Source organism: Protopterus annectens, chromosome 10.part0 (genome assembly GCF_019279795.1).
Source record: "Protopterus annectens isolate FY-2018-M chromosome 10.part0, PAN1.0, whole genome shotgun sequence".
Classification (NCBI taxonomy): Eukaryota; Metazoa; Chordata; order Ceratodontiformes; family Protopteridae; genus Protopterus; species Protopterus annectens.
In genome coordinates this window covers 316,652,576-316,676,798 of record NC_056744.1, presented here as the reverse complement: position 1 = coordinate 316,676,798, position 24,223 = coordinate 316,652,576, and the positions used below count along the sequence as shown (strand labels likewise).

Genomic DNA, 24,223 nt, shown 5'->3' with positions numbered 1-24,223 from the left:
AAACCCTCTCTCACTGTATATATCAAATCACGTCTCTTTAAACTTTAACCTTACTCTCCCTTTGCTGACAGCCTATCCCCACAGTTCCTCAAAAATCGAAATCACTGCTAATACCATTGCCTATCCCATCTCCATTCTCATAAACCGATCCATTCTTGAAAATATTGTGCCCAAAATTTGAAAGTGATTCTATGTTATTCCCCCTTCATAAAGGCAGAAACTCCACAGTGCCCTCCTAGTATCGTCCCCATTGCTATCCTACCCCCCTCTCTAAAATAATGAAAAAATGTATACATAAACAAATACTTGAACATCTTGTACAGGAAAACCTTCTAACTCCCACACAACATGGTTTTCATCCCCATCATTGCGCTGCCACTGCTCTTATTACCTTCACTCAAACCATTGCCAAAGCTTGTGATGAAAACAAACTGGTCTCTTCCCTCTTTCTCGATTTATCAAAAGCTTTCGACACTCTCTCTCATAATCTGCTTCTGTCTAAACTTAAGAACCTCAATCTTTCTGAATCTACTATACTCTGGTTTTCCAGCTACCTCGCTGATAGATTTCAGTCTGTCTGTTGGCTGTCAGCCTCCTCTTCCCTTACTTCCTGCCCATACTGGCTTACCCCAAGGCTTCATATTAGGGCCCTTTCTTTTTAACATCTTTACAACTGATCTTTATACATCTTGCCGCACTCATCTCTAATCCAGTATGCAGACGATTCCACCATCATATCTTGCTCTGATAATCTCCCCCACCTTCTGTCCCTTACCCAAGACTCATTCCTGTCTCTGGAAAAATGACTAGCCAACAATGAACTCTTACTTGATCCACAAATAAAACAAAACAACTTCTCTTCCTCCCTAAATCTCTACAGCGTTGTAAAAACTCCTTCTTAGTCTCATCCCTTAAGAATACTACTATCTCATTAGAAACCCAGACTAAACTCCTCGGTGTTATAGATGATCAACATAAATTTGACACTCGTATTCTATGAGCTATCAAAAAACACACCAAAAACTAGGTCTATTACACAGGAATACGAAATACCTAACGAAGGACACAAAACGTTCTCTAGCTCAAGCTTTTCTACTGCCTACTCTATTCTAAGCTGCACCACTTCTCACTAATCTCTAATCTAACCTCATGGCCAAATTTGAATCCACCTATAAGAAAACAGCTAGATTTGCTGTCAATCTACCCTACCAATGCCGTAACTGTACTGCCCTAAAAATTCTTTCATGGCCAGAAGTCCAACATCAACTCCACCTCACTTGCTCTATACTCCCTCTGCCCTGCTCTCTCTACCCTTATCTCTCCCTATACCCCCAAATGACGTGTCCACAGTGCAGAGCAACATCTCCTTGAAGTCAATAAGCCCACAAGGAAAAGTGGTAAACTACTGTATTGTCATTCTGTAGCCTGCACGTGGAATAAACTTCCCACAGACCTTTGATCCACCACAAACAGTCTCAGTTAAAAAAAATACATGCTTAACACATGGACCTGTTCTAGTATTACCTGACCTGTCCCTCCACAACTTCTTTTCTCCTTATTCCTTGTTCATACAATGTTATATTTATTACCTCCCATTGTCAAAGGATATTAATAAACCATTTTCTTTCAGTTATTATGTATAGAAGGGGATTAACACTCCACTACTTAACTGATTATTTGCCAGTGTTGTAAGTTTAGTATTACCATCTTTGTGAATGCTACTGTTTTTACATTTTTTGTTTTTAAGTCTTAGTTGCTTTTGCATCTCTATTATTTTGTTAAACTCTGTATTTGTATTTGTACTTGTATATGCATTTTTTTTGTATATGTCTAGAACTTTTCTCATCGGGTATCTGCTGAAAAAGGGCTTCTTGACCAGTTAGACCAACCCGGTTAACAAATGTCAAATAAATAATGTCTACAGTAGCTAAAAATATAGCAAAGGTGTTGTCAAAATTGTTAGTTATCGGTTACTGTGGTTTTGTGGATGGGAGGCAAACACTAGATAATATTAACAGAACAGTGATGATCCAGAGGGAAGCAGACTGTAGGAAAATACCTCTCTTGTTGGTGGGTCTTGATGGAGAGAAAGCATTCAACAGCGTAAACTGGGATTTCATGAGTAAGGAAATGGAAGCATTTGCATTCCCTGATACAGTAAGGATAATTAGGAGGCTATATGAAGGACTGCAGGCAACACTTAAAGTGGGAGTGTTTCCTCTCAGATATGCCGTGTTTGAACAGAGCAGTCAGGTATTGGAGTCCTCTTTCCCTTTTGTTTATTTAATAATATTTTGAACCAAAGAAGGTAAGGGATTCAGAAATTCTAATTGGTACAGTAATCAACAAAAGTTGGCTTTATTTGCAGATGATATTTTGTACATGATAAATCCAGAAAAGGGCATTTTGAGACAGTTTCAGTTTTTTTCATTATATAAAAGTACTGAAGATAAAACAAAGGCTATAGCTGTAATTACACGAATTGGCTCAGTTATACCCATATTTGTGGGGACACAGTAAAATGAAGTATTTAGTTGTATTATTAAAAAGGCTTCTGTTACAGCAGCTAAGGATATGTGGGAAGAGTCTAAATAAAAGATAATACAAAAACTGACAAACTGGAAGCTCTTGTTCATGGAGTTTGATAGTAAAATATAACCAGTGAATTTGTTTTAGTCCCTTTAATTTTATATAAAGGTCAAACATATTTTACTCAATCAGAGAAGTTGTGGACAATAATAAACAGTTGAACAAATGTATCTTGGAGGGGAAGAGAGCAAGAGTTAATTGGGATAAATTGATCCTTCAAGCAGAACAAAGTGGTTTACGATTACCTTATTTGAAAGGATAATTTAGAGCTACACAAGCAAGGCCTGTATATGTAACACAAGGAGAATGTTACAACTGAAAGTGGAAAGGGATATGATGAAACATGAGGAAATTCAAGAAATAAGGAAAGAGTGGGATTTTGGATGCAGATGTTTAAGGTGAATAATAACAGACATACATAATATTATATTCATAAAGTAGCAAAAAATGTTCTAAGAACTGAGATAACATGAGACTGGACAAAGGGATTTACCTAAAATGTTCTGAGAACTGAGATAACATGAGAATGTACAAAGGGATTTACCTAAAATGTCCTAAGAACTGAGATAACATGAGAATGTACAAAGGGATTTACCTAAAATGTTCTAGGAACTGAGATAACATGAGAATGTACAAAGGGATTTACCTAAAATGTTCTAAGAACTGAGATAACATGAGAATGTACAAAGGGATTTACCTAAAATGTTCTAAGAACTGAGATAACATGCGAATGGACAAAGGGATTTACCTAAAATGTTCTAAGAACTGAGATAACATGCGAATGGACAAAGGGATTTACCTAAAATGTTCTAAGAACTGAGATAACATGCGAATGGACAAAGGGATTTACCTAAAATGTCCTAAGAACTGAGAACATGAGAATGTACAAAGGGATTTACCTAAAATGTTCTAAGAACTGAGATAACATGAGAATGTACAAAGGGATTTACCTAAAATGTCCTAAGAACTGAGATAACATGACAATGTACAAAGGGGTTTACCTAAAATGTTCTAAGAACTGAGATAACATGAGAATGTACAAAGGGATTTACCTAAAATGTCCTAAGAACTGAGATAACATGCGAATGGAGAAAGGGATTTACCTAAAATGTTCTAAGAACTGAGATAACATGCGAATGGACAAAGGGATTTACCTAAAATGTCCTAAGAACTGAGATAACATGAGAATGTACAAAGGGATTTACCTAAAATGTCCTAAGAACTGAGATAACATGAGAATGTACAAAGGGATTTACCTAAAATGTTCTAAGAACTGAGATAACATGAGAATGTACAAAGGGATTTACCTAAAATGTCCTAAGAACTGAGATAACATGAGAATGTACAAAGGGATTTACCTAAAATGTCCTAAGAACTGAGATAACATGAGAATGTACAAAGGGATTTACCTAAAATGTTCTAAGAACTAAGATAACATGCGAATGGAGAAAGGGATTTACCTAAAATGTTCTAAGAACTGAGATAACATGAGAATGTACAAAGGGATTTACCTAAAATGTTCTAAGAACTGAGATAACATGAGAATGGACAAAGGGATTTACCTAAAATGTCCTAAGAACTGAGATAACATGATAATGGACAAAGGGATTTACCTAAAATGTTCTAAGAACTGAGATAACATGAGGATGGACAAAGGGATTTACCTAAAATGTTCTAAGAACTGAGATAACATGAGAATGGAGAAAGGGATTTACCTAAAATGTTCTAAGAACTGAGATAACATGAGAATGGACAAAGGGATTTACCTAAAATGTCCTAAGAACTGAGATAACATGAGAATGGAGAAAGGGATTTACCTAAAATGTTCTAAGAACTGAGATAACATGAGAATGTACAAAGGGATTTACCTAAAATGTTCTAAGAACTGAGATAACATGAGGATGGACAAAGGGATTTACCTAAAATGTTCTAAGAACTGAGATAACATGATAATGTACAAAGGGATTTACCTAAAATGTCCTAAGAACTGAGATAACATGACAATGTACAAAGGGATTTACCTAAAATGTTCTAAGAACTGAGATAAAATGAGAATGGGCAAAGGGATTTATCTAAAATGTCCTAAGAACTGAGATAACATGAGAATGGACAAAGGGATTTACCTAAAATGTTCTAAGAACTGAGATAACATCAGAATGGACAAAGGGATTTACCTAAAATGTCCTAAGAACTGAGATAACATGATAATGGACAAAGGGATTTACCTAAAATGTCCTAAGAACTGAGATAACATGAGAATGTACATAGGGATTTACCTAAAATGTCCTAAGAACTGAGATAACATGAGAATGTACAAAGGGATTTACCTAAAATGTTCTAAGAACTGAGATAACATGTGAATGGACAAGGGGATTTACCTAAAATGTTCTAAGAACTGAGATAACATGAAAATGTACAAAGGGATTTACCTAATATGTTCTAAGAACTGAGATAACATGAGAATGTGCAAAGGGATTTACCTAAAATGTCCTAAGAACTGAGATAACATGAGAATGTACAAAGGGATTTACCTAAAATGTTCTAAGAACTGAGATAACATGAGAATGTACAAAGGGATTTACCTAAAATGCCCTAAGAACTGAGATAACATGAGAATGTACAAAGGGATTTACCTAAAATGTTCTAAGAACTGAGATAACATGAGAATGGAGAAAGGGATTTACCTAAAATGTCCTAAGAACTGAAATAACATGAGAATGTACAAAGGGATTTACCTAAAATGTTCTAAGAACTGAGATAACATGAGAATGGGCAAAGGGATTTATCTAAAATGTTCTAAGAACTGAGATAACATGAGAATGTACAAAGGGATTTACCTAAAATGTCCTAAGAACTGAGATAACATGTGAATGGACAAAGGGATTTACCTAAAATGTCCTAAGAACTGAGATAACATCAGAATGGACAAAGGGATTTACCTAAAATGTCCTAAGAACTGAGATAACATGATAATGGACAAAGGGATTTACCTAAAATGTTCTAAGAACTGACATAGTATGAGAATGTACAAAGGGATTTGCCTAAAATGCCCTAAGAACTGAGATAACATGCGAATGTACAAAGGGATATACCTAAAATGTTCTAAGAACTGAGATAACATGAGAATGTACAAAGGGATTTACCTAAAATGTCCTAAGAACTGAGATAACATGAGAATGGAGAAAGGGATTTACCTAAAATGTTCTAAGAACTAAGATAACATGCGAATGGAGAAAGGGATTTACCTAAAATGTCCTAAGAACTGCGATAACATGAGAATGGAGAAAGGGATTTACCTAAAATGTCCTACGAACTGAGATAACATGCGAATGTACAAAGGGATTTACCTAAAATGTTCTAAGAACTGAGATAACATGAGAATGGACAAAGGGATTTACCTAAAATGTTCTAAGAACTGAGATAACATGAGAATGGAGAAAGGGATTTACCTAAAATGTTCTAAGAACTGAGATAACATGAGAATGTACAAAGGGATTTACCTAAAATGTTCTAAGAACTGAGATAACATGAGAATGGAGAAAGGGATTTACCTAAAATGTTCTAAAAACTGAGATAGCATGAGAATGTACAAAGGGATTTACCTAAAATGTCCTAAGAACTGAGATAACATGACAATGTACAAAGGGATTTACCTAAAATGTCCTACGAACTGAGATAACATGAGAATGTACAAAGGGATTTACCTAAAATGTTCTAAGAACTGAGATAACATGAGAATGGACAAAGGGATTTACCTAAAATGTTCTAAAAACTGAGATAGCATGAGAATGTACAAAGGGATTTACCTAAAATGTCCTAAGAACTGAGATAACATGACAATGTACAAAGGGATTTACCTAAAATGTCCTACGAACTGAGATAACATGAGAATGTACAAAGGGATTTACCTAAAATGTCCTCTTAACTGAGATAACATGAGAATGTACAAAGGGATTTACCTAAAATGTTCTAAGAACTGAGATAACATGCGAATGGAGAAAGGGATTTACCTAAAATGTCCTACGAACTGAGATAACATGAGAATGTACAAAGGGATTTACCTAAAATGTCCTACGAACTGAGATAACATGAGAATGTACAAAGGGATTTACCTAAAATGTTCTAAGAACTGAGATAACATGCGAATGGAGAAAGGGATTTACCTAAAATGTCCTAAGAACTGAGATAACATGATAACGTACAAAGGGATTTACCTAAAATGTCCTACGAACTGAGATAACATGAGAATGTACAAAGGGATTTACCTAAAATGTTCTAAGAACTGAGATAACATGCGAATGGAGAAAGGGATTTACCTAAAATGTCCTAAGAACTGAGATAACATGAAAATGTACAAAGGGATTTACCTAAAATGTCCTAAGAACTGAGATAACATGAGAATGTACAAGGGGATTTACCTAAAATGTTCTAAGAACTGAGATAACATGAGAATGGAGAAAGGGATTTACCTAAAATGTTCTAAGAACTGAGATAACATGAGAATGTACAAAGGGATTTACCTAAAATGTTCTAAGAACTGAGATAACATGAGAATGTACAAAGGGATTTACCTAAAATGTTCTAAGAACTGAGATAACATGAGAATGGAGAAAGGGATTTACCTAAAATGTTCTAAGAACTGAGATAACATGAGAATGTACAAAGGGATTTACCTAAAATGTCCTAAGAACTGAGCTAACATGAGAATGTACAAAGGGATTTACCTAAAATGCCCTAAAAACTGAGATAACATGAGAATGGACAAAGGGATTTACCTAAAATGCCCTAAGAACTGAGATAACATGAGAATGTACAAAGGGATTTACCTAAAATGCCCTAAGAACTGAGATAACATGAGAATGTACAAAGGGATTTACCTAAAATGTTCTAAGAACTGAGATAACATGAGAATGGACAAAGGGATTTACCTAAAATGTCCTAAGAACTGAGATAACATGAGAATGGAGAAAGGCATTTTCCTGTTGGGGATGACTATAAGCAGGGGCACAGAGAATAGGCAAGTGGAATTTTCTGAAGAAAACTGGCAAAGGAACCAATGCATTGGGTTCACATAACTAAAGACGGAAAAGTAATAGAATGGGATGAGGCGAAGAAGACATTTGGACTTAGGATAGAAACAGCCTTCCCTACCAAGGATTGATATCAGAGTTTAAGCAAAGAGAAAAGGTATAGTGGAATCATAATTGATAGACATCCTCTGGTAGAGTTTCTAGTTAAATCTAAAACAGAAGCTGCTGTTAAAAAGGGATAATTGGCATTGTATATAACAGCGGTCCCTAACCACCGGGCCATAGATCATTTGGTACCAGGCCACCAGGCATGGAGTGAAACAAAAAAGTGAATGTGTGTGTGTGTGTTTGTGTCTGTCTGCATGTGAGTGAATGCGTGCATGACAGCAGAGTGTATGTGTGTGTGAAAGAAGAGACCAGAATGTATGTGTGTGTGAAAGGAGACCAAAATGTATGTGTGGGTGAAAGAAGAGACCAGAATGTATGTGTGTGTGTGAAAGAAGAGACTGTATGTATGAGAGAATAAGCAGTGAGATCGAGCGAGCTGTTAGTTTAATGAGCAATGAGATCGAACGAGCCGTTAGTTTAATGAGCAGTGAGATCAAACGAGCCGTTAGTTTAATGAGCAGTGAGATCGAGCGAGCCGTTAGTTTAATGAGCAGTATGATCGAGCGAGCCGTTAGTTTAATGAGCAGTGAGATCGAGCGAGCCGTTAGTTTAATGAGCAATGAGATCGAACGAGACGTTAGTTTAATGAGCAGTGAGATTGAGCGAGCCGTTAGTTTAATGAGCAGTGAGATCGAGCAAGCCGTTAAATGAGCAGTGAGATCGAGTGAGCCGTTAGTTTAATGAGCAGTGAGATCAAGCGAGCCATTAGTTTAATGAGCAGTGAGATAGTGAGCCGTTAGTTTAATGAGCAGTGAGATCGAGCGAGCCGTTAGTTTAATCAGCAGTGAGATCGAGCGAGCCGTTAGTTTAATGAGCAGTGATATCGAGCGAGCCGTTAATTTAATGAGCAATGAGATCGAACGAGCCGTTAGTTTAATGAGCAGTGAGATTGAGCGAGCCGTTAGTTTAATGAGCAGTGAGATCGAGCGAGCTGTTAGCTTAATGAGCAGTGAGATCGAGCGAGCCGTTAAATGAGCAGTGAGATCGAGCGAGCCGTTAAATGAGCAGTGAGATCGAGCGAGCCGTTAGTTTAATGAGCAGTGAGATCGAGCGAGCCATTAGTTTAATGAACAGTGAGATCGAGCGAGCCATTAGTTTAATGAGCAGTGAGATCGAGCAAGCCATTAGTTTAATGAGCAGTGAGATTGAGCGAGCCGTTATTTTACACTCGCTAAACAGAACTTTTGCAGTTTAGCGAGTGTAAAATAAAACAAAAAAAGTGCACGTGTATGTTTCTGAGTGTGACTGAGTGAATGAGTGCATGAATACAAGACAGAATGTGTGAGAGAAACTGAGAGAGAGTGAGTGAGAACAATCTTCTGTGAGTAAATGTGTGCATGAATGCAAGAGACTGTGTTTTGTGTGTGCTTGTGTGTGTGTGTTTGTGTGTATGTGAGAGAGAGAGAGAGAGAGAGTGAAGAGTGAGAGTGATCCCTGGCAGCAGCAACAATGAGGTTTGCGTACCTCTCAACCATACCACTCAACCTCTTTCATAATCTGGACATCACACCTCTCAACCTGTTAGAGCAAAACATCTGGACAAAGCCACAAATCATGGTGGGACAAAGGACCAAAAATAGGGACACTTTTTAAATATTCCCCTTACAAACTAAGAAAGTTGATAGAATAACAGGTTTTGCATTACCATGAATTTTTCTGAAGGATATGAAGTCTGAAATTCAGTTGTCTGCCATTATTTACTGACTTCAGTCCTCAAAGTTTTGCCAGAAATTTGTCAGAAACCACAATTTTATGAGAAATAGGGCAAAAATATGAGGCAAAAATCTGGACATTCTGTGAAAATCTGTACAGTGAGAGGTATGCTGAACAGACCGAAATAATAAGGATAGATTTTAAATATTGCTCTTATAAACTTAGAAAGTCAGTAAGATTGCCATTAGGTTTACGTACCTCTCGGCTGTAGTAGATCAATGTTATGCTGTTAAGCAGAGTGTACGCTTTTTGTAATTATTACCAGTTGTCTTTTTATTGTACTTTGGAGCTGTTGTCCCCGGGTCTCAGATGAAAATGGACTTCTAGTCCAGTCAGGCCTGCCCAGTAAACAAATGTCAAATAAATATTATGCAGTTTATTATACACACGAGATGGCCGGTCCGTGGAAGATTTTCTTACATGAAACCGGTCCTTGGTGCAAAAAAGGTTGACGGCCACTGGTTTATAAGATATTGCTTGATAAGTACGAGAATCAGTCAGATGAGGTTAGAAAAGCTTATGAAGAGAGACTGGATAAACAATTTACAAGATAAGAATGGGCAGACATATGTATGGCTCCCAGGTATGGAACAAAGTCCATCATCATCATCTTTCAGCTGTTTCCGTTAGGGGTTGCCACAGCAGATCATCTGTTTCCATTTCTTCCTGTCCCCTGCATCTTGCTCTGTCACACTAACCACCTGCATGTCCTCTCTCACCACATCCATAAACCTTATCTTAGGCCTTCTTCTTTTCCTGTTACCTGGTAGCTTCATCCTTAGCATCTTTTTCCCAATATACTCAGCATCCCTGCTCAGCACATGTCTAAACCAATGTAATCTTGCCTCTCTCGCTTTGTCTCCAAACCTTCCAACCTAGGCTGACCCTCTAATATACTTATTCCTAATCCTGCCCATCCTCGTCACACCCAGTGCAAATCGTAACATCTTAAACTCTGCCAAATCCAGCTCTGACTCCTGACTTTTTGTCAATGCCACTGTCTCCAACTCGCATAACATAGCTGGTTTCACTACCCTCTTGTAAACCTTCTCTTTCACTCTTTCTGGAACTCATCTGTCACAAATCACTCCTGACACTCTTCTCCACCCACTCCATCCTGCCTGTGCTCTCTTCTTCACCTCTCTTCCACACTCACCATTACTCTGAGCTATTGATCCCAAGTATTTAAACTCATCCACATTCGCCACCTCTACTCCTTGCATCCTCACCATTCCTCTATCCTCCCTCTCATTCACACACATACATTCTGTCTTAGTCCTGCTGACCTTCATTAAAGTCCAGTATAGATTATTTTTATACCTCAAGCAAACTTCAAAGAATTTTTCCTCAGATAGATGGCAAGTCGTAGAGATGTGATGAGAAAGAAAGCGATAACTGTGAAAATATATTTTGGGAGAGTAATGAGCTGGCAAATTTAAAAAATTCCCTACAGAGTACTCTTGTCAGAAATATTGGTTGAGCAAATGGATGGTGCTATTTCTTTTCTGGGGATAAACTCTAGGCTAGGCTTGTGAGCGCCCCAGGCGCATTAGCTTAGTAACTTCCTATTATCCTGTGATCCTATGTAACTAAGGAAATAATTGTTTTGATCACAGACACAGGACATGAATTGCCTAGACACAGTAAGGCTTTGTTAAGTTTAATTCTGGTGGCTGCCAAAAAACAATTACTAGAAAATGGAAATCAAACTTTAAACCAAATGTATTTGATAAACCACCTGTGTTGGATAGGGGCAGTCAGTGCTGTTCGTAGACTAGAGCTGCAAATATACACCATACAACTTGGTCAGTAAGGGGATAAAAGGTATTACATGGATAAGCTTATAAAGGCTGTAGGACCAATAGCCTAGTAACCTCCTATGAACCTATAAGAACTGAATATTGTAACATAGATAAAAGAACTGAAAGTGGGAACTTTAGAAACAGGAAGAAGCAAATTGCATAGAAATAAATGGAAATTGTGGAAGTAATACATGCAGAATAATGTTCAGGAGAATGTGATAGGTTTAAGAGAAGGCAGAAATTGAGCAATTTATGCAATGTTGGACTGATAGTTATAAAAAAAGAATGTGATGCATAATGTATGTAACTGAAAACATGTTAATACAATTTGTTTTCTTTTATATTAATGTATGTTTGCCTTTGTCTTAAGTGACTATTTTATAAAGGTGTTAACATTTTGAACTTTGGGATGTTGGGATGTTTTATAATTTCATTCCCTTGTTACACCGAAACCCCTCTAGTAGGAAAAAAAAAGCTATAGTCTGACAGATCACTCTGGCTTTAACAGTTATTTGTTTTCCTGTAGGTTGTTTCTTTTCTGGACATTTTCTACCCCTCAAATCCCACAGATGACATCCAGGTGGCAATTGGTGATTTTTTGGCATCACTGGGGAAAATATTTCTACCTCCAGATTGCCAGGTATGTGTTTTGATAAATATGAACTTTAAATGTGGAAGAAGGGATAATAAATGGTCTTAAAACAATATTGCTATTTTTTTAACTAGAATTTATGATATTAGTATAATGACAAATGTATGCCCGGGACATTCCTTTTTGTTTCTGTGATGGTGATAAGCTTCCTTACTGTCTTCTTAATGCAGAGTTCCCATGCTGTGTTTAGAGGCATCTTTAGTGATGCACATATTGGCATGACATCAGTTCTTTTCTGCTACTTGGCTTGATTATTATTGATCTTAGAATTTATTCCATGTCTGATGCCTCAAGACAGTAACCCGTTAAAATGGGCCTGTTACCAAGATTCACTCAGGCATTTCCTGGCAGAAGGGCAGACAGAATTGCTGTAAGTGATATCATTACAGCTCAAACTCCAAAAGATACAAGGAGTCTGGCAGTTGGCTCAGAGGATTAAGGCTGTGAGCTGTAGTTCATGCTGTACAGGGTTTGATTCCCTCATTCCTTGTTTGCTTACTGTGCGAACTTCAGCAAGTCTCTTGACAGGACTTTGGGGCAGCTGGGAATTTGGGATAGGCTCCTTAGTGGTCCCCTGGACTTAGAAGCTTTGTAACTACCTATAACACTGAAGGGAGAAAATCCAGATCTCTGGTCTTGCAAGATGGTGGTTCAAAATATCCAGTGCAGGGACTGGCATTAAAGACCCTTGTACAGGACAGACTCAGTGCTTGCCAATGTGAAAGTTGAAGAATGTCGAAGGTATAATCAGTTGCAGCCTTCTGAAGGCAAGTCTGACTGATGTGTACTAGAGTCCTCATCTTCTGTGGCCTTTCTCAAACACTAAGGAATCAAGCTTACTCCATTTTCCACTTCAGTTGATTGTGAGGGCCCATAAGAGTTGTACAAATAACCACATTGGGGGAATGCTACTACCCTTTCTGCAGCTGAATGACCAATGCGTACTTGCAGCTGGTCTGATTCATGGCAGAAGTCCTTAGAATCCCTGAGCCTGAGGTTATTGATTACACTCTGAACTGAGAAGTCTAGTAAGCCAAAGTCAGGAGAGTTCACTATGGTCACCTTCCACAGGATACACAGTTCAGATCCCCAGCTTGAAGCAATGGTTTGATTTCTGGTGGGACATCACCTTGTGGCTGTTGGAACATCCTTTTAGTAGCAGGGCTAGTGTCAGGCCTGGTGCAGGCCACTTCTGTCCTTTTAATGTCTTCAGCAGACTCGACCATAAGTGATTAGTCCCTAGCACCCACCATTTCCACAATCAACACCAGTGCCTTTTGGCCATGTATAAGCCCATTCATACTGGTGCTCTGTTAGATGAGATCCCCTCTGTGTCCTTGGAAGAGAAGACCCAAAGGTTCTTTTCTCACAGAAACAGTCATACAAAAATGGAATGGCCTATAGCTGCATTTTTTCCATCCAGAAATGTCTAAAGGTGCACAGCTTTTAGTCCACTGTGATTCTGGATTCAAGGAGGGAACATGTCTAGATCTTGTCTGCAGTTTCTATAGTGCTCTTTCGTATGAACTACTGTGATTCTAACTACTTTGCAGTGGGCTTCAGCATATTCCTGCCCAGGACAGTATAGCTAAGATTCTTAAGGAAGAACTGAAACCAAACACAAAAACACGAAGTATACCAATAAAAAACAACTGACTTGACAGCAAGGAAAAGGCAAAAGTGTATTTTTTTTTTGCAATTTATTAGCACTTTCGTCTGATAAATTACCAAACTTTGTCAGATGAACCTTCTTACATTAAATAACCTTTATATGTATTACATTTACATAACATCACAAATGCAGCAGCCAATAACAACTTCAATACAAAATTTTAAAAAAAATCAGTGATAAAAAACAATTGATACATTTTCCACCATATGTCTTACTTATATTTACAAAATATATGCATGTATATACACGTTTATATATCCATATACGAATATTATAAACTATCTGTCATATGTTTTTAGTTTAAGGAGGCTATTGATGGAAATCATTTAATTTAGCCCCCGGGGGGATCCAGCATTCAGATATAAATAGGTAATAAGCAAATCCAAATCAGGGGTAGATATAGCTGTTATACACAAGGGATAGTATATGTTGCATGCTGTTCAGAATGTCCAACATTTTATGTTGGAAAAACCGAATGTAAACTATCCCAGAAGATTTATGAGCATATCTACATCTCCCATAGTAAGGATACAAATGCGCTTTTCAAGCACATAAGTAAATTTCCTACTCATAGTTTCAAATTTCTGGTAGTGTACCAGGTTATTAAAGATCCCCTGGCAGGACCCTGGAAATTAGTTTTAGAAAATAAAGAGACCTGGTGGCAAATATATCTGAATGCTGGATCCCCCCCAGAGCTACATGAAATGATTTCCATTAATAGCCTCCTTAAACTAAAAACATATGACAGATAGTTTATAATATTTGTATATGGATATATAAACATGTGTATATACCTGCATATATTTTGTAAATATAAGTAAGACATATGGTGGAATATGTATCAATTGTTTTTTTATCATACATCATTTTTTTTTTAATTTTGTATTGAAGTTGTTATTGGCTGCTGCATTTGTGATGTCATGTAATACCATTATATAAGGGTTGTTTAATGTAAGAAGGTTCATCTGAAGAAGTTTGGTAATTTATCAGACAAAAGCGCTTTTGCCTTTTTCTTGCTGCCAGCCAGTTGGTTTTTATTATTATTCTTAAGGAAGAGATGAAAGTGGGTGCCCCCTTCTGATGTTCTTCGTGTTTCACTGTTGCAGTCATTACATTTGGGTAATCTGCTGGCAGGTTGCCCTTAGTCGGCCTGAATAACAAAGTCTTGGGTCCTGCGTCAGTTGCTGTCTCTTCTTCCATGACGTCATGGGTATAAAACATGCAGCCGACGCCATTTTATTCAGTCTTTCTTGCCGTACAGTGCCCGAAGCAGAAGCAGTTCGCAAGTGCCGGTCGGCCGACTCCTGGAATTTTCGTATTCGAGTTTTAGAACCGAAGTCTTCAAACTAAAGCTAAGTACCCTGTTGGGGAAACAACTTCTTGCTCCGTACCGATGTCAGTAAAAGTTAATAATTGCATTACTTGTGGGAAGCAAATACCTCATAAGGATTTTCATTTGTACTGTATTCCTTGCCTAGGCCCAGATCACAACGTGCCTTGCTGTCAGTTTTGTGCTAGATTTAACCAATTAAGTGTCGGTATATTTTTGCTTCTAAATATTTTGGTACAAGATATAATTATCCTGAAATGTTGTTGGTTAGCAATCCGACTACCGGAGTTCACAAAAAAATGCAAAGAAAAAGAGAAAGACAGACAGAGGTCCAAAACCAACGATGAAGCTTCTCCTAAGCCAGTCGCCAGTTCACCAGTACTCAGTGAGGTGCTTTCGCAGCCCCTGATACCTGCTACTTTTGAGTCGCAGGCCTCTACAGAGACCCATTCGGAGTCTGGTATGCCGCGAGATTCTCAGAGTATTGAACCCGCGGATGTCTCTCCCTTGGATGGGTTGGGAGCCACTGAGCAGGCACTGGCTTCTGTGGGTGTTTTCAGGCCTCAACATTTTTATATTAAACCAACGCCAGCCTCAAAAACAAGGTCAAAAACATCTTCTGTGTCTAAAAAACTGACGCATGATCCACGTGCTCAGGCCCCTATGCCTTAAAAACAGATGATCAAAATGGCTGAGGATTTAATTACCTTGATCAGGAGTTCCCAACCCCCCCCCCCCTGCTAAGAGGTCTAGGCAAGGCACTGATTATGAATCTTCAGATCAGATTTCTATTTCTTTTGATTCCTCTTCTGATCAGGAATTTTCTATTCCACCCTTAGAGGATATGAGGATTCTGATGCCGAGGAATTCATCCCATCTGCATCTCCTCCTGAGGATTACTCTTTTGGAGAGACTTTGCATACTTTAATGGAACATTTTCACTGGGAGAGTCAGGACTTCTCTGAATCAAAAAAGATGCTTAGGGATTTCCTTCTTCTTCCTCAGCATAGGCCTTTGGCAATACCTCCTGTATTAGACATTGTTGATGATGTGTTTTCGGAATCAAGCATGGCTCCTGATTCCCTACCTCCGGCTCCTAGTAAGCCCGATGGGTATTACAGGGTTCCTGACTCCCACAAAGTTCTATTCAAAAATCCTGCTGCTGATCCTGACTATTTCTCAGGATCCCAAGGGTGTAAAGGCCTCTACAGCCAAAAATCCTACCCCCTCTGACAGAGATTCCAGGGCGCTGGACAGATGGGGAAAGAAGGTTTATACATCTGCAACCTTGGCAATCAGGGCCTTAAACTGCCAGTTTCATATGTTTAAATATCAATAGCATGTTATGGGCTTACTGAAACAGAAAATTATGTTGATTTCTCATTGTGTGGAAAATAGAGTTACAGGAATTATTGCATTCAGCAGAACAGAGTGGAAAGCATACTTTGCAATGTGGTGTTGATTCCTTGGAGGCCTCTTGTAGGGCCGCTGTTACTAGATCTGTGATTAGAAAGCATGCCTGGCTCAAGGAGCAAAATTACCTGATCATGTTAAAGCTAAATTGTTGGATGCCCCTTTGGAGCATGATACTCTGTTTGGTAATAAGGCAGAAGAGGTTTTAAGGATAATGGAAGACAAAGCTAAATCTATGCAAACTGTAAAAGATTTATTGCAAGTGCAGCCATCCAGGGTCAGGAGACACTGGCCTACTAAAAATTGGCCCTTTCCTGTGTCCAACAGAGCCACTCAAGGCAAATCCAGGTGCTCAAAAGGCTCCAGATACCAATCACAGGGTTCTTACAGGTCAAAGCAATGGGGTGTCTCCACCTCCAAATCTGGAGGACACAAAGCACAACCCCTACAGTAAGCAGTGTCAATGACTTTCCTCTACCATCACCAAGCACTTATCTTTTGGCATCCCCCTTGGGGGGAAAGCTAACACTTCATGCTCAAAATTAGCAGTTAATTACCCAGGACAAGTGGGTATTAAACATAGTATCCCAGGGGTACAGATTTCATTTCCATACTTTGCCAATTCCAAATGGATGGCCAGATCCACCATAAAACCAGTGAGCAGAGGCCCAGAAACAAGTCATGACTCATGGATATGGGGGCTATTCAACTGGTACCAGAAAAGGAAAAAGGACAAGGTTTTTATTCAAGACTTTTCCTGGTACCCAGAAAAGACAATTCATGGCGTCCAGTACTGGACTTATCGATTCTGAACACGTTCCTGGACATTCCAAAATTCAAAATGCTGACTTTACAACAGCTACTGCCTATGCTAGGCAAGAATGCTTGGTTAGTAACTCTAGACTTAAAAGAGGCATACCTGCATATCCCAATAAGGGAATCATGCAGAAGATGCCTCCGCTTCAAAGCAGGTTTTTTGCATTATCAATTATTTGCACTGCCCTTTGGCTTATCTACTGCGCCCAGGGTCTTTACAAATTGCCTGGCACCAGTAATTGCATTCTACAGACAAAGAAGCATTCAAATGTATCCTTATCTGGACACGACTTGTCTCATTCAAGCAGAGGACAAGGACACTCTTCTTCAACATCTGGCATTTGTAAAAAGGCTTCTAGCATGCCTAGGGTACACCATAAATGAAAAGAAATCACAACTGGTACCCTCTCAAATTATTACATTCCTGGGTGCAAGCTTGAATACAACTGCCCAGATGGCTTACCTCACGCCAGACAAACAAAGGCAGCTGACTATATACTTCAAACAAATGGCAACAAAAACCCAGTTATCTGCAAGACAAATTCTGCAGGCTTTGGGGTTCATGGCATCCTGAATTCTACTAATTCCATATGTGAGACTGCATATGAGGAAACTTCAGTGGTACCTAAAAAGTTTATGGAGTCAACATTCTCACAGTCTGGAAACAATGATTCCTCTCATTCCCTGCCTACAACAGGAGTTTCTTTGGTGGGGGGAGACATGTCAGCAAAACAAGGGACTGTCATTCACTCTACCTCCTGCCTGCCACCCAAACCCTAACTACAGACGCATCAGACTATGCTTGGGGGGCCCACCTGGGGGGGGAGATGCATTCAGGGCAAATGGAGCCCAAACCAAATGCATCTGCATATCAACCAGAAAGAGATGCTAGCTGTTCAGAATGCTCTGACAGCCTTCAAGGACTTACTTCATCCAGGACAACCACTGATAAAGACGGACAGCACCACAGTTATGTGGTACATAAACAAGCAGGGGGGTACACATTCCTACCCCTTTGTAGACTAGCCATGGCCGTGTGGAACACAGCCTTGTCTTACCAAATACATCTTCAAGCTCAATTCCTGCCAGGAAAATAAAATACTCTGGCAGATGACCTAAGCAGAAATCTTATGGACCCGCACGAATGGAAACTGTTTCCGCAAATGTTCAGCATGTTAACACAGAAATGGGGGAGCCCAGACATAGATCTATTTGCCTGTCCCCAAAATTAAAGTGTCCCTCAGGACCAATCCTTCTTTTATGCCTAAGGTGGTATCCAGTGTGGCTCTTAACCAGACCATTCACCTGCCATCATTTTACCCAAATCCGCAGAACAAGGGGGAGCGGATTCTGCATTCATTGGACGTACACAGGCAACTAAGATTCTACTTAAACAGGACGAAATCTCTAAGAAAGTCTGAGCAACTACTGGTAGCATTTGCTGCAGGGTCAGAGGAGAAGGCTATTTCAAAGCAGACCATTTTTAAGTGGATAAGCCACTGTGTTCGTTTCTGCTACTTGCACCATGGTAAACCTGTGCCCAAGGTGATCAGATCACATTCCACCAGGGCTGCCTCTACTTCAGCAGCTTTTCTCAGAGGGGTTCCAACCAAAGACATTCTAGAAGCTACTACTTGGAGCTCTCTGCATACCTTCACAAAGCATTTTCATTTTCCTCTCTTCTCCAAATCCAGGGCAGGGTTTGCCACTGCAATTCTGCAGGGCCTTATAGCAGCTGCTAATGTTATTTAGTTCCATCCTCCCATCGATAGCTTTGGGATTCTACCCAAATTTAATGACTGCAACAGTGAAACACAAAGAACATAGTACAGTTGTGTACACTTAACATAAATGTAGATGTTCGAGTGTATTCACTGTTGCAGTCCAGGTTACCCACCCGCCATCCCCCTTTCTATACCTTGTCTTTCCTTCACTATACTCAAAAGCCTTTGTGGTGTATTTGCTTTTAGTTGAAGGTAAAGTTTATGTTTCTAAAAGTGCATTTATATATTTACTGTTTATATATATATATATATATATATATATATATATATATATATATGTGTGTGTGTGTGTGTGTGTGTGTGTATTTTGCTCCCCATTTGGGGGACACCTGACATCTGGGGCAAGAAAAACTGAATAAAATGATGTCAGCTGCATGTTTTATACCCCTGATGACCTGACGTCATGGAAGAGACAGCAACCGACACAGGACCCAAGACTTTGTTATTCAGGCCGACTGAGGGCAACCTGCCAGCAGATTACCCAAATGTAATGACTGCAACAGTGAATAAACTCGAACATCTACATTTATGGTAAGTGTACACAACTGTACTTTTCGTCATGTCCTTCCAAGATTTGGTCAGTTACCTCCAGTACAGGGAGCAGGTGCCACCTGCAGTAGGGGGCCTCTATAACACTCCTGTCTTCTCCCAGGCCAGGCTCACCACAGGGAAGAAGCCTCTTCACAGACTGTGGAAGGCCCTCAGACATCTCTTCTTGCAGCTGTGATTTCTATCCGTCGTAGAAATGGCCTCCCAAAGCCAGCAGGCAGTGACCTAACTTCAGTCCAGAACTGTCCAAGAAGGGGAACATGGAGATTCTCTGAGCTTACCCTGACTTGAAGGGGACATAAGATAGTTAAAATGGATGCCAGAACTAGTCATGAGTAGCACACTCAGCAAAGGTTCACCATCATCAAAACAAAAAGAAAGTTACTGAGTGCTTCTGGGAATGTCGTGCAGTACTGTCTCTCACCTACAGTTATGTTGGTTTGAGGGCTGTCTGAGAACCATGAGTTTGAGATCCTGTTGATCTAAGCAAATGTTACACTTCTGAATCTGCTTTTCACTGTGAGAGCTGAGTGACATGTTATATTGAAGTCTGTCTGGCAGTTAGCACGGGGGACCAAAGCTTTGACATGTTAATGAGCTGTTTCTTGTGCCAAGGTTGCAGGGTTTGAATCTTTCCATGTTCATTTGCCTATTGTTCAGCCTTGAGCAAATCATTTGGTCATTGCTTAGGGGCAGTTGGGAATTTAGGCTAGGCTCCTTAATTGTGTCCTGGATTTCTTGCTCATGCATAGTAACTACCTATGAATCTGCGACCATGTTTTTCACAGCTTACTATTTGCACATGCATAGTAACTACCCATGAATCTGTGACCATGTTTTACACAGCTTACTATTTGCACATGCATAGTAACTACCTATGAATCTGTGACCATGTTTTACACAGCGTACTATTTGCACATGCATAGTAACTACCCATGAATCTGTGACCATGTTTTACACAGCTTACTATTTGCACATGCATAGTAACTACCTATGAATCTTTGACCATGTTTTACACAGCGTACTATTTGCATTATGTTTAATCTTAGATTAATCAGTGCATCAGTATTCTAGCAAGGTTCATTTTAAATTTGGCTTTGGTTAATTAAAAATAAATGCAATGTAAGTTATTAGACATGTACATCATAACGTACGTTTATAGACATGTACATCTTAATGTACATTTAGACATCTACAGCATAATGTAAGTTATTAGACATGTACATCATAATGTACATTTAGACACGTTCATCATAATGTACATTATTAGACATGTACATCATAATGTACATTTAGAAATGTACATCTTAGTCATCCTAATGTACGTTATTAGACATGTACATAATGTACATTATTAGACACGTGCATCATAATGTACGTTTAGATATGTACATCCTAATGTCATCCTAATGTACGTTATTAGACATGTACATCATAATGTACATTATTAGACAAGTACATCATAATGTATGCTTAGACATGTAATGTACGTTGTTAGACATGTACATCATAATGTACATTTAGACATGTACATCATAATGTACGTTATTAGACATGTACATCATAATGTACATTATTAGACATGTACATCGTAATGTACGTTTAGACATGTACATCCTAATGTCATCCTAATGTATATTAGACATGTACATCATAATGTAAGTTATTAGACATGTACATCATAATGTACGTTATTAGACACGTTCATCATAATGTACGTTTAGACATGTACATCCTAATGTCATCCTAATGTATATTAGACATGTACATCATAATGTAAGTTATTAGACATGTACATCATAATGTACATTATTAGACACGTTCATCATAATGTACGTTTAGATATGTACATCTTAATGTCATCCTAATGTACATTATTAGACATATATATCCTAATGTTTACTGTAGTTGTGTGTGCCCCCACTGTTTCCCTGTACTTACACCAAACTTTAAGGTGGAGTTTTACTACCCAAAGCAGGTGGGAGAAGAAAATGTTTGTTTAAAACATGAGTTCACAAATTAATTTTTTAAACAACTGAGCTTTATTTTTGGTTAAGTAACTTAAAACAGCTTTGAAAGTTACTGGATATCACACAGTGTGATACACATACGCATCCCAGAATATTTATTTCAAGGATAATGACCAAAGATTGCTATTGTCACCCTTTGGTAGCAAAGAGGGTTTAGGTGATCAAGTTGGTCTTTAGCAGTGTAACAATGTTTCTGCGCAGATGCCAAGGAAGTTCCCCTATTTAGGGTGATAGCTAGCCCTTAGAGTGAGGCTTCTGGGTTAGAGCCGCTGATTCTGCTAAACCTCGTAGATGGGGTCTCTGAGATGAATGAAGCCAAGAGAAGGGTTCCCACTCATTTTGACATCTTTTGCTACATGAAAGAGATTCCCATTTTGTCCAGAGAATATCCTGGGCCTTCATAGTCATTTAGGAATGTTATCCAACACATTCACAAAATGTTGAAATTATATACAGACCTGTGTCGTGCAGCTGGAAGTAGATGACATTTGCCTGTTTTATCATTTGGCAGGGGAACTTGTAGTTTGGTTCTCAGTTCTTCTATGGTCAGGGTGGACATGTTCGATGTTTCTGCCCATCATGACGTTTTGGAGGACAGGTCTGTGGCCCAGCATCAGCTGAACAAGCAGCTCCTTCAAGGGGTTCTAAATCTTTTCTCTTGAAGAAGCATCCTCCTCCTTGAGATTTCAGTTTTATAACTGACAGGCCAGCTGGTTTGGCAGCTTTTATTTTATTTATTTATTTTCATCTGTCAGGTTGAAGTCCCTCTAAGGTCTATGACACCTGTATTTCAGACCTGTCGCTCTGATTTTGCATTTCTGTTTCTTCGGTTTATGCTGTCTTAATTCATTCAGCTGCTGCTGTCTGACTCTTGTGAAGCTCTTCTTTTGTTCAGTCAGAAAGAAATAGATAATTTACGTTTGCAACACTTCTGAAGCCCACGGATACCTGTTTAACACCTGTTTGGAATACCGCTGATGCTGATAAAATACCTAATGGAAGTCTGTGGAATGTCTTCCTTCATAATGGTTTATTAAGTGTACACAATGCACAGCATTTTATCTGTTTTCATCTAACAGAAATCCTGGTTTACATCTTGTGATGAAAAGAAATTAACTGGTGACTTTATAGCCATAAGCATGGAACATGCGCCCTTTCTAATCAGTGTATTCAGATCTTGCGGATCAGTACAAATGAGAATCTCGTCTTGTTCTACAACTGTAACCTTGCTAGTCAGCTATTGCTTTGGCTGCACTTGGTTCTTTTTGTCTCCCCTTGGTTCACCTGTTGGCTCCTCTCCCTCCAAATAATTGGCCCATTCCTTTCTTCTAGGGGCGTGGACCATCAGCAATCCAGACAGACTGGGCCTCATGCAGGGCAAGAGTCTTTTGACCCTTTTTCCCTTCTTTGAGTTCAGCGTTGCGTTTTATTCAGGGCAAAGTTTGACGCACCCCTCCACAAAAGCCCTATTGCCTGTTCATTCCCTCGTTCTGAACTGACCAGCACCATCTCATCTAACAGACAGGAGTCCAATGGTGGGGAGTGAGCTTGGTAGTTGGCCTGATGGACCCTGAACTATCTCACACCCTGTAGTGACATTGCAGGCCTGACAGCTGCTACTACTCTGGGAACACTTGTGCAGTCATGAGCAGCAGGTCCCTAACAAATTGCAGTGCAGGCATTGCTGCTGGTGATGCATCTACTGTACAGCAGATGTTGCTAATATAGGCGCAGTGGACCAATGGCAGCTCGCCTCCCTAAGAAGAGCTAACAGGTGTAGGCTGCTTATTCTTATGCCCCCCTGTCCACTGTGTCTCTAGTGCTCATGCCACTGCTCAGACATATCTTCAGGGTCATAGCCAGGGCTTTATCACTGTGTCTCTAGTGCTCATGCCACTGCTCAGACATATCTTCAGGGTCATAGCCAGGGCTTTATCACTGTGTCTCTAGTGCTCATGCCACTGCTCAGACATATCTTCAGGATCATAGCCAGGGCTTTATCACTGTGTCTCTAGTGCTCATGCCACTGCTCAGACATGCCTACAGGGTCATAGCCAGGGCTTTATCACTGTGCTTCTAGTGCTCATGCTACTGCTCAGACATATCTACAGGGTCATAGCCAGGGCTTTATCACTGTGTCTCTAGTGCTCATGCCACTGCTCAGACATATCTTCAGGGTCATAGCCAGGGCTTTATCACTGTGTCTCTAGTGCTCATGCCACTGCTCAGACATATCTTCAGGGTCATAGCCAGGGCTTTATCACTGTGTCTCTAGTGCTCATGCCACTGCTCAGACATATCTACGGCGTCATAGCCAGTGCGTTACCACTGTGTCTCTAGTGCTCATGCCACTGCTCAGACATATCTACAAGGTCATACCCAGGGCTTTTTCACTGTGTCTCTAGTGCTCATGCTACTTCTCAAGACATATCTTCAGGGTCATAGCCAGCGCTTTCTCACTGTGTCTCTAGTGCTCATGCCTCTGCTCAGGCATATCGACAGGGTTAGAGCCAGCGCTTTATCACTGTGTCTCTAGTGCTCATGCCACTGCTCAGACATATCTTCAGGGTCATAGCCAGGGCTTTATCACTGTCTCTCTAGTGCTCATGCCACTGCTCAGACATATCTTCAGAGTCATAGCCAGCGGTTTATCACTGTATGTCTAGTGCTCATGC

The 24,223-nt window shown here is 39.5% G+C and overlaps 1 protein-coding gene across 1 annotated transcript in view; it reads left to right on the top strand.

The window, feature by feature from the left end:
* CCHR10.PART0H1orf112 (chromosome chr10.part0 C1orf112 homolog) overlaps positions 1 to 24,223 on the top strand; it is a 2,885,111-nt gene that overhangs the window by 2,282,804 nt on the left and 578,084 nt on the right. Inside the window, exon 23 of the mRNA XM_044086752.1 lies at positions 11,829 to 11,942. Coding sequence (XP_043942687.1) covers positions 11,829 to 11,942 — 114 coding nt within the window. The remainder of the gene's footprint in view (positions 1 to 11,828; positions 11,943 to 24,223) is intronic.